The sequence below is a fragment of the Denticeps clupeoides genome, chromosome 12, assembly GCF_900700375.1.
Source record: "Denticeps clupeoides chromosome 12, fDenClu1.1, whole genome shotgun sequence".
Taxonomy (NCBI): Eukaryota; Metazoa; Chordata; class Actinopteri; order Clupeiformes; family Denticipitidae; genus Denticeps; species Denticeps clupeoides.
The window spans coordinates 8511860-8522995 of NC_041718.1; the positions used below are offsets into that span (position 1 = coordinate 8511860).

The window sequence follows — 11136 nt, forward strand, 5'->3', positions numbered from 1 at the left end:
GCTACTAAGATCAGCTGTAAAATATGCTAGCCTGTGTAAAGCCATAAAACCAACCACCAACACATGACCACGACCTTTTATCTTTGTCTACTTCAATATGCCACATGTTATCATTTCTGATTATAGCATGTAATGTAGGCCATTATTATTAATACCAGCAGCAAAATATTGTTATGAATTACTGTTATGGCCAAGATTGCCATAACCCACAATGGTTCCCTTCTTGGGAAATAAAATTAATTAATCTGCACAGTGAACATTGATCAAATGCATAGGAGGTGTTTGTGGGTGTGCCGTCTCCAAGACACTGTAAATACTCCTCTCCTCTCCTCAAAGACTCTCCTCCAACATCTGTCTACATCATCAAAGGTAAAAAAAAAAAAAAAAAAAAAAAGGACTGGCGTTTTTTTACAAGCCGATTGAGCTTGTCAGCACTTGCTTAAAGTTGACTCGCTCATCTGATGCACCTTTGAAGTGTTTGTTAAAATGTTCAGACGGAATGAATGAGGTAAACTCACCATGAACTCTGAAATATGCTCAGAGAGCTAAAGGCCTAAGAACCACATTGCCCCCTGGTGGCCAACAGGGAATAACATGTGCAAGGAATGACAAAGACATCTTTTCTGATTCAAATCGAAATTTCTCAGCCAACATGTTGTTTTCATTAATTGTGGGATTGTGTGAAGGAACATGTGAATGCGACGATTTAACTGATTACACTCTAAAGAAACGATAAAGCCCAAGGCGAACCTGTCCTGTCATCCAGCATGAGGTGCTGACAAGACTTGGTGTCTCAGAATGCTTGTATGTGATTTGCATGTTTACTTGATATTCTACTCTTCAATTTCTTTACAAAGGGCAAAAACATTGGAAAAAATTATACTGCCTCCAGCGGGAATGCAGCTACGGGCTGGACTGGATCTGCCTGAGGGCTCAATCCTCAGGACCAACTTTCACAGTCCTGACTCAAATATGAGAAAGAATGGTGAAATAGTCAGCTAGTTGGAAATAATTTATAATAACCTTCACAATCTTAATACAGTTCTGTTACTTTTTCCTCTGTGACGCTATCATCATCACATGATCTTCATAGCCTAAACTTTAAACAATTCAACTAATTCTGTGATATATTAGTTAAAAAAATGGTTCTGAAACACCTCTAAAATTTTATTTTGAAATTTTTTTATTTCAGATAGAAATGTGGTATCTTCAATATATACCTATGTACAGTAAAGCATTCCAATAAATATATGCAGCATAATGCAATAATATCAATAGTTAATAACTATGATAATGAATAAATAATAAATAATAGGAATACATATAAAAAGCACAAATATATGAATCCATACAGGTAATGTCTCTTCATTCAAGTTTTTCAAGGTTTCAGTTAAATAAGTACAGAAGTTTTTACAAAAAACGCATTTAGATTTATGGACATTGAGTAGCAGAACTTTAGGGCAATAAGGCTCTAGACACCATTAACTCTAAAATTTTTGAAGCCACGTATCACAGCAGGACAGTTCTTTAGCACCAGGACAGCGTGGAGCGTCTTGATCCCTGGCGTGGTGGCAGTGAAGGTAATTTTTCTCTCCACGGCTGCTCCAGGCTGTAGCAGTAGGACCCTGTTGCCAAAAAATAAATGTGAAAGTGAAGTGATTGTGAAACACAGCAGCACAGCACATGGTGACGCAACGAAATGTGTCCTCTGCTTTTAACCATCACCCTTGGTGAGCAGTGGGCAGCCATGACAGGCGCCCGGGGAGCAGTGTGTAGGGACGGTGCTTTGCTCAGTGGCATCTTGGCGGTTCGGGATTCAAACCGGAAACCTTCTGATTACGGGGCTGCTTCCTTAAGCGGTAGGCCACCCCCACACCCCAGGAGGTTAGACATCATTACACCTCATTCACAGTCCATAGCCGCTTCTTCCTAAGTAGGGTCGTGGCAGCCAGAGCCCATCCCAATGTCCGAGCCGGGATTCAAACTCCCAACCCTGGAGGCATGAGGCTGCCTCGCCACCATGCGGAACGCGCATCGTTCAACTAGACGAAATGTATTGACAGTAAATTTTGCATTCCTGCATGTTGTCTGTTATCAGCGCCAATCAGAGGGCATTCTTCCAGTCCAGTCAAACGACAATAAAAATGCAGTAAAGGCGCATTCTGTCTGGCACCCGGGGATGTTTATGTCTAGTTATCTACTATCTGCACAGTTCTTATGTTCGACAACATTTCCAAATGTTGCACCATGCTCTAATTATGGAAATGCGCGCGGTGCCTGTTTACAGGTTCACTTGCACGGCAAGAGCATTCCACAGTAGGTGAAGAGCGTCCATCTCAGCACCCCTCCCCGACTGAATCAGATCTGAATCAGAAGAATGACAGATAGCTCGATGCCTTTCATGGTTTTCGAACACACACAGAGCATGAGAATCCTTACCGCGCCTGAACCTTGTTTTCCAGGAGTCCTGAGGCTGTGATGGTGAGCTCGCCGCTCACGGGCTCGGGGAAGGGGTTCCGGAACGACACCGTGACATACCCTTCCTGATTTATCGCGACATCGTTTTCATTTTGGACCTGAAGAGCATGATCGCATCATATGAAGGCATTTTTTTAAAACATGTATTATACAGCTTCCTTTCCCCCTCTGCCCACCGTACCCTTATGGAGACTGTCGGACGGCTGATGCTGAATTCCTCACAGGCCAGAACTCGCTTCTGTGTGGCTGCATCCTCCACGACCACAGCCAGGTTTATGAGATCCTCACACAACAAGGCCTGACGAGGAATACTGTGGGGGATCTCCACAGCTGAGGAGGTTCAAAAGGACCAGTCGTTAAAAAGTCGTTCAAAGACTTGCCTCTACAATCACAATCTGCTATATTCCCTTATTCATTTATTATAATAGTTATAAGAGAGGACGATCCTAAGGAAATCTCTATAATAAAAGGCAGATGTACTTTGGCAAGGGGCAATCGTAACGATTCTGTGCTCGTCCCAGATGGTGTGCATCGGGCTGGAGTGATACTGCTTTGCCTGGGCATTGACGTGTTCTTTCAGCGTTTTCATGCAGCTGTCCTGGTTGGTGACAGTGATGGTGAAGGTGATGCTTTCTCCAGCCACCGGACTTGTGTGGATTTTCAGAGACACAGACAGGCCCTCACTGAATTCTAAGATGCATGTAATGGAAGAAAAGGAAAAGCCTTAATCAGTTATCACACCCAGCAACTGAATTCAATGACTATTTGGAGAAAAATGTTGAGAGAAAAAAAACTTACTCCTGATGTTGGAGCCAGGTGACATACAAGCTATGCAAACAAAGACAACATTAATCCACCAAATAACAACTTGTCTATAATAAAGAATACAGTAATTAAACATCAAAATAAAAATACTATTTCCGTTATATTAAAAGGGAAGATAATTTCGTTATTGAGCTTGATAATGATGCCTTATCTATGCTAAATTTACTTGATCATTTTTTCGATTGTTTGTATTGCCCTCTTGTGGTCTCCAATAGCTATGATTCCAGACTACTTTGTTCTGCTAACCACAAATTCAAACTGAATGAAAATGTACTTAATTTGAGTCCATGCTAAATGCAATATATTAGTGTCTAAAAAAATAAAGCGCTAACCAATAATGACTTTTATAATGTCCCTAAGACCTATAAGCCTTACCTTTGTTGGATTTGTACTCTGCTGTGATGTTTTGGTACATGCAGGAGCCCAGTCCCTTGGTGCAGATGAGAGAACCCACTCTATCTTTTTCAACTTTGCTCCGGTGAAGCTGGTGATCTTTCACAATGAAAGTGTGAACTTCTGCATTCACCTCAGCATACACAAAGGGAATGTCGTAGAACATGCTAAAGCAACATTCTCTTATCGCTTTCACAGGGGCTGGACCACAGCAGAACACTCCTAAAAAAAAGCCAAAATTGTTTAGTCTAAAACACATTTCAGGAAACATGTAACATGACCCTCAAGCAAAGCTGGACTGCACTACTAAAGAGTACAAAACGGTGACCTCTGACCTTCACTCCTTTCCTGGGGAGTGGGATCGAGTACTTGCCACCCATCAAATCCGACGGCCAAATCTGGACGTTTCATCCAGCACTCCACCCACACATGGAAATTCCTAGAATGGGAAACATGCAGACCTTCACATCAAAATCTGTGAACTAAACTGTCATATATGAAACCGCGGCAAAACTCACCAGATACTGTCAGAACTTTGATGGAGTTTCTCTCCTTTTTCAGAATAATACTCTTCAATAATCAGGTTGGCGTTAGTATCATGGGCTGAGTTGAAGTTGGTCACAACACGGCAAGGGACACCCAGAGCCCTCATGACTACAAATAGCACGTAATGAGAGGTAAATTCCGACGGTCAGATATGAGGATATTTTATTTCCTAATTTCGGATCAACAGTGACAACATTACACACCCGTGCACATGACTGCAGCAAACACCCAGCATTGGCCGTATTTAACCGGCTGAAACCCCGATTTGGCCCACAGCCTCAAGATCTCGCCGCTCCCTGTCCACTGGTTAGGGTTGATGCCCCCATTGAAGTTGTCTGTCCATTTTCCCATTAGGACTCCTTTGTCATCTTCACAGTTAATCTAATGTAACAGAAGTAGTTGTATTCCAGCCAAAAAACAATTTTGTGTGTGTGTGTGTGTGTGTGTGTGTATGAAGGTGGAACTCACCATGGCAGACACGACTCGGCTGATGTAAACTGGGTCGGCACGGAGACGATAATCCTTCTTCCAGTTGGCACGGTGCAGTGGGCTCACCTGAAGAAGCTTCATGCATGTCTCAAGGACGTCTGGCTCATACTGTAAACACAACGGATACATTTGACTATATGAATAAAAATCACTAAAATCATAAAAAGTCTACAATAATAATTGATCAATATCATCAATATTGTTGGCAGTGTCATCATCACCCAGATCATTTTTTTCCAAATGTGACACGATCACCATATTCCTCATCAGTCTGAGAGGGGCTGACTCACCTGGTCGAAAGACCATGGCCTGAAGGTGATGTTGCTAGGCGTGCCCATGTACAAAATTCCAAAGTCATTCTTCACATACTCGTCCCTCAGCTTCTCGTGTGGTACATACACTGAATCAGCTGCAAACACACAGCCCACACACATCTCCCCTTTATTTAGACATACCAGCAGGCTTAATCATTTATTCATTCATGTTGAGGAAGCCGGACTCACCGGGGCACCAGGGGTTGCACACGAGGAGGAATTGGCCAATGCTGACAGACCTCTGTCCAGAGAGGGTGAGCAGGTTCAGATGGAGCTGGTAGACCCCCACGGTGGCGGTAGGTGAGGTGCAGACGTAGATGGACAGCGACTGGGTGCCTGTGGGAGCCAGGCCGTCAGGCTGAATATAAGCCATCCAGCTGGGCTGTGATGGGTGTCCTGAGTAAGTGACAGGCATCTCGATGTGCAGACCACCAGTGCCTGAGGGGTCACCTGCAAGGACAAGGAATACCACGCTGGTGAGTATCTGCTCTTCAGATAACATCCTTTTGGGCTAAATTCAAAATAGTTCTAAATGTATAATGCTGGTGCAGAATGAGATGCTAATGTCTTACTCAACACCGCTTTCATCACCAGGGCGTCTTTTTGTGGAACGAACTTTCGTCCCCATAGCAGCAGGCTGATTTTGAATGGCTGGCCTCTTCTCACCACCAGGTTCCTGGCACTGAGTCCTTGGGTGCCGTGGGTCTCCTGATTTTGTTTGTGCTCCAGGTTAACATACTGAACCTTCAGATCTGCACACAGCGACACCAGAGGACGTAAGATCTATATGATATTGGCAGTTATATTGACATATTTATGGACTTTAAAAAACAATGGTGCATTTCTGACAGCACAGGAGTCAGGCTTAAACTACTCAGATTTGAAAATCAAAAACCACTGAAACATAAAAAAAAGACAGAGAATTTACTATATAAATATGAAGTATAAAGAGTGTCTAAGAGAGAAGATATTCTTACCTTCCATTTGCTGGTCCGTTGGTAGGCTTTCCAATTCTCTCACTGTGACACAACTGGTTACTGTGACTTTCTCTCCTTATATAAACACTTTGTACCCTGCCGATGTGTGTCATTATCGTGTAAAAAAATCTCGACCATCCGGTTTCAGCAGCCCCTGAGCACTTTTTTTCTTTCTTGATGGGATAGGATGGTGTCCCAACTCCCCACAAAGCTAAAGAGCACAAAAGCAGGTGTGCAATGGTTTTTTTTACTATCGCTGTAACTTTAAAATTGATGAGAAAAGGTACAGGCGCTGTTAACTGTTTTCAGGGTAACCAAGTTCCTTTTCGCTCATAGCACAGGTTCCCTTAACGTTCTTTTGACAAATAGTCAGCAGGTTCAGATTTCAGAGAGACATTCAATTCAGTGCTGTGCTTAAATGGTGCTGATAAAAAAAAAAAAAACACGCTTTCCATTCTAAAAAAAAACCTTCAACCAACTAATAAAAAGAAATGGGCAAAATGTTCAGTCCTTGACCATGATTTAATAATAGAACAGAACATGACGAGGTTTGCTGCTTAGATGGAAAAGCGAGCCAGCACCGACAGCATAGAGCTGAGTGAGTATTTGATATGACTTGAGTGAGCCTGCATTGCGCCACAGAAATGCAGAGCCCCGACACTGACACTAGTATGAATAATATCATCATGACTTCACTGTAAATCAGACTTTAGTGACATAATATCGCAGTAATGGAAAGCTTCAGTGAAAATGACGCTCTTGATCCAGTGGGGTGATGATGATGTGTTTTGTGTTTGGAACAGGCCAAATACATGTTTATTAAAGATTGTTAAAAACAGTAAAGTGATAATCTACTCATTTTGTGTAGGCGTTTCCATTAATTTGCTGTATTGGTCATATGTTTGTAAATGTCTAGATCTCAAATTAAATTACTAGAAATGAGTAATAATGAAATTTTGATCATTAATTATTTTTTTTTCAAGCAGTTGGTGTAGTTGTTGTCACATCACTTAATTCTACCTTTTGGACGAAGGACATGAACAAATAGCGCAAAAGGTGCAACACTGATCTCATTGTTCACACACCATTGATGACTGGAAGATGGCACTGTATTGTAAAGGGATATCAAATTTGAACCCGACCTTGATTTACTGCATCGAGTACAGTTTGGAAACGGGCCAATAGGGTGTGTGCAAGCCTCTATTACATCACATCAATTGCCATTATTTAAGGTGTGTTTCACAATTGTTAACATGATGTACAAAGCAAAATTACTAAAAATACGTTCAAGATTTGCAAACTTTCCATAATTATGGGATGGGCTCAGGCACTAAAATGCATGACACCCACTGTGAGAACGATTAATATGGGCCCGATATAAACCATCCCAGTTCTTTAAGGTGCGAAAGTGAGGCGCGGTGGGTGTGTTCATTCTTGTACACAAATTTTTTGCTTATGACAAATAGATTTAAATCTATACCACCCTCCCCACACACACCCAGAGACCAGTTAATCAGATGAACCCTGCAAAGTCCTAAGGAAAAATGACAAAGGACATTGATGTGGCAAGATCCCTTATAGATTCACAGGATCATTAGCAAAATGCAATCTCGCTTACTTAAAATGTGCAAGTCTAGACCCGCACAAAAGAAGCCATTTTAACTCAGTATGTGGGGAAACACAGATACTGCCTACTCATACAACCAAAAAAATTATTAGTTCTTTAATTTTTACATATGATTTTCAATAGCATAAAATGTGGAAACAAGCACATAGAGGGGCTAAGAGTACAGTTTTGAGGCAGACCTTAACTTAGAGAGAGAACCACAGTAATGCCTTAATCTGTGTCTTTTTACATCAGGTTCTAGACTCAGGAATGCTCAGATAACTGGTTGGACCCATGTGACATGCGAGCAAGTAATTTAAAAGTAATCAGTTTTCTTCTCTCCTCTCATGTACAGGTTAATTATGAATGTAAAAGTTCCTTGGAAAAGCACATTTGCACTAATGTGAAGCCTAATGCCAGTTGCAACATTCAACTGAAATTTTTTGGAAAATGACCACTAGTCCCCCATCACCAGAACAAAATTCATTTTCAGTTAGTAATACAATTACTAGAAATAGAAAGGCACTAAAATGGAGAAACATTCATGAACATTGTTCCATGATGTGAACTGTAGAAATCGGTGGAACTCCACCCACCGACAGTTGACAGTATAAAGACGGCACATGTTTATTCTGGACGATTTAAATTCCTTCTTGTCAACATCACATGCTCAAATGCCACTCAAGGTCCTGTCTCCCACCTTCGTCCTCCTCTTCCATTGGTTCCCTACACTCATCAGCGGACATGACCACTACCAAACTACATTCTGTTTGGCAAAATAGTGAACCTGACAATAGCAAACAGTCCCCATGCTACATCTTTTGTAGTGCTGCCAAAACATCCCCGATTGTATCTTTAAAATAGCTTCTTCAAACAGGAAATACTGTTTTGTCTGGTGTTCCAGACTGGATAATTAAATAAAAATGTAAACTGCACCTGGCCATATTGCACAAAATTTTACCCATCTGGAAAATTTAAATCATTAAATCAAGCTAAAAAAAATAATAAAACTAAATTCAACTTTAAAATCAGATTTTTAAAAAAAAAGCTAAAAGTACTTTTTATGACACTGGTGAAATAGTTGCATAAATTCACTTAGCGGCAGCAGACTTGGGTTTGTTATAGATTAGAAAGTCTGATATATCATGCCACACATTGCTGTCATGGTAGAGGTAGGTCATGGAAGATTGGAGGGATGGCTGCAGGGTGTGAGGGTAAAACTCAAACAGCCAGAGTACGATCCCCCACACCAGCGTGGCGAACAGAGGGAAAGGGTCTCTCTTGGGCTGGGGGATGTAGCCCTTTTCCACGGCCAGTCGTGAGAGTGCAAACAGGATCCTGGACAACAGGTACATGTTGATCTGAAAAAAATAAAGGAGGTATAAATAAAGAGTCAGAGGCACTGGGAAGGCGAATTCTGACATCAGTTCTGCACATGCCAACCTGGCTGTTTATATTGTTATTATCCCCAAACACCAGCCATCCTCCAAGACATGCAGCAAGGAACGAGTGGGACTGGAGGCTCTTTCCCTGTAGCTTGTGCTGCAAAGCCTGGAGTCCTTTGTATGTGAAGACAAAGTAGGCAAGATTCCGGGAATGGGTGTATGTGGCTTGTCCGATGGCTCTCAGTTTATCTCGAAGGCTGGATCACAAGGAAATTATTTTTTACAAATACAGGGCATTAGTTTGCGCATTTCTGTTTTACGAAAACATAAAAAAATCAAGACTGAAATCGAAATTACCTCCCACTTCTGAACAGAAATGTCATTACAAGGGCATGTGGGGCTCGGATCTTTGCTCCATATCTAAAAAAAAATTAGGGTAAAAGGGGGTGAAAAACGTAATTTGCACTTTTATAATGCTGTTCTTTTTATTTTCTGCATAAACTGTTCTTGGCATCTTGTGTATGGATTCTGAACAATTAAACGCCATATTATCGAACAATATCATTAAATGTGTTATTCTTCTTGTCGCGGGTGCGGTAATATTCCACTGCACCTGCTCGTGAACCCGGCTAATTAGGCGAAAGGTCACGGCGTTTTCCCCGAGAATGTTTCACACGACAAAACTTAGGATGCGAGGCGCAAGAAGGCCAGTCTGGATTTGACGTCCAGGCAGAATAACAATAATAATAAATTATATATTGTGTTCGCATTTTTAAGGCGAACAATTAGCGCCAGGCAAAGTTAGCTTGAGGCTACCTCCGGTGCGGAGAACACTCAAATCATTCACCGCTGCATCAACTCACACGGCTCCATTCCTGAACCCCTTCACCACCGCGAGGGCAGCCTTGTATTTTTCTTGCTGAAGTAAATTATTAATTGTATAAAGTAATGTCTTCATCAAATGTGACCCTGCCATAATTGACAGTGGAAGCGTTGCTTAAGGTGCAACACTAAAAAGTTACACCAATAATTCATGACCGGTGAGAAACAGGGTCAGAAACAATGGTTCCTAGGACTCTTAGACTTCCGGGTTTCATCGATAAAGTATATGTTCGTATAAAAAAATTACATGGAATTATATGAAACAGTAGTAACATTTTATGAAACAGTCATCTCTGATTTCTTACTGATGGACAAAGGGAAATGGAGGGGTTAACATGCAGTTATTCATGCTGGTACATATGAAGATGAGTGTACAATGACTGTCACGAACCAATCGATTTTTATTTCTTAAACCTCTGAATTGACATTTGTACACATATCATATGTCTGTACACATACAGATAAGAAAAATAAATAGCCTTTAAATCATTTCCCCCATTATTTTTAAAAGATTAGATATTTTTAAAACAAGGCTAATTGTAACTATTCAATGATTTACAGTGTGTTAAAGAGGAAAAAAATTAATTAGTGATACATTTTTACAGCATTTAACCTCTCCTAGGTTTTAAGACATGGCAATAGAAAGAGACATATTTAGAGAGCGGGGCTATAGCCTATTTTATGTTGGAAGGTGATATTTTGTATATGCTAGCACTGAACAAATGTTACAATCACTGAACAAGTGTATGGGGGGGGGGGAATAAATTCACCCATTTGTTGAAAGTATTATATAACATGGTCAACTGCCTACAGACTTATACAGTAGCTACAAAGGGTGTAGTTCTTAGTTCACAACCAATTCTTAGGTTCACACCGGAGCAGAACTGATCAGTGGCATATTACTGGCCGAAAACAAACCCATTCAAACAAACTCATTCTACATTAATCTATAGTAAAACAGCCAAATCTGCAGTGGGAATAGTGGCATGGATCACTCAGTGTTATAAAGTCTACATAAATCTGCCTTTTACCAAAAGGCATCAAGTAGCATTTTAAAAATATTGGCTCTATATTGTCTGTTTTAAGGTCGGTTAGTAACTCAGCTGAACGTAGCTGAAATAGGAGATAAAAATGTTAGTTATTGCACATGGTAAACGACAACATTTATGTAGACTTTACAACTGGCAACGTCCAAAAAGATGTTAACAGTTGGTGGGTTAATTTATGATCGGATCTTCACA

At 41.0% G+C, this 11136-nt stretch overlaps 2 protein-coding genes across 3 annotated transcripts; both read right to left on the reverse strand.

Annotated features, from left to right (window-relative positions):
- Positions 1-1230: 1230 nt before the first annotated feature.
- On the reverse strand, positions 1231-6425 carry tgm5l (transglutaminase 5, like). The gene is made up of 14 exons (XM_028998303.1): positions 6023-6425; positions 5618-5797; positions 5235-5495; positions 5022-5140; positions 4711-4839; positions 4446-4623; positions 4215-4350; positions 4032-4135; positions 3679-3918; positions 3277-3306; positions 2959-3168; positions 2660-2808; positions 2440-2576; positions 1231-1625 (listed from the first exon to the last, which is right to left on the reverse strand). Exons 1-14 carry the CDS (start codon positions 6027-6029, stop codon positions 1472-1474), a joined length of 2034 nt encoding a protein of 677 aa, XP_028854136.1. The 5' UTR covers positions 6030-6425; the 3' UTR covers positions 1231-1471.
- Positions 6426-7805: 1380 nt separating this feature from the next.
- Positions 7806-10040, reverse strand: pxmp4 (peroxisomal membrane protein 4). 2 transcript variants are annotated; one of them, XM_028999096.1, is made up of 4 exons: positions 9877-10040; positions 9371-9433; positions 9072-9270; positions 7806-8989 (listed from the first exon to the last, which is right to left on the reverse strand). In XM_028999096.1, the coding sequence occupies exons 1-4, from the start codon at positions 9987-9989 to the stop codon at positions 8720-8722; spliced, it is 645 nt and encodes a 214-aa protein (XP_028854929.1). In that variant the 5' UTR covers positions 9990-10040; the 3' UTR covers positions 7806-8719. The 2 variants fall into 2 exon arrangements, with proteins under 2 accessions (XP_028854929.1, XP_028854930.1); XM_028999097.1 differs by having other exon boundaries at positions 9861-9982.
- Between the last annotated feature and the right edge of the window lie 1096 nt (positions 10041-11136).

Coding starts and splice junctions, on each gene's coding strand:
- pxmp4 (XM_028999096.1), bottom strand. CDS start 9,989: ATGGCAGGGTCACATTTGATGAAGACATTACTTTATACAATTAATAAT. Junction 9,434..9,876: donor GGGTTCAGGAATGGAGCCGT/GTGAGTTGATGC, acceptor ATTTTTTTTTAG/ATATGGAGCAAAGATCCGAG. Junction 8,990..9,071: donor ATAACAATATAAACAGCCAG/GTTGGCATGTGC, acceptor TATTTTTTTCAG/ATCAACATGTACCTGTTGTC.
- tgm5l (XM_028998303.1), bottom strand. Junction 4,624..4,710: donor GCCGAGTCGTGTCTGCCATG/GTGAGTTCCACC, acceptor CTGTTACATTAG/ATTAACTGTGAAGATGACAA. Junction 3,919..4,031: donor TCCCCAGGAAAGGAGTGAAG/GTCAGAGGTCAC, acceptor GCTTTTTTTTAG/GAGTGTTCTGCTGTGGTCCA.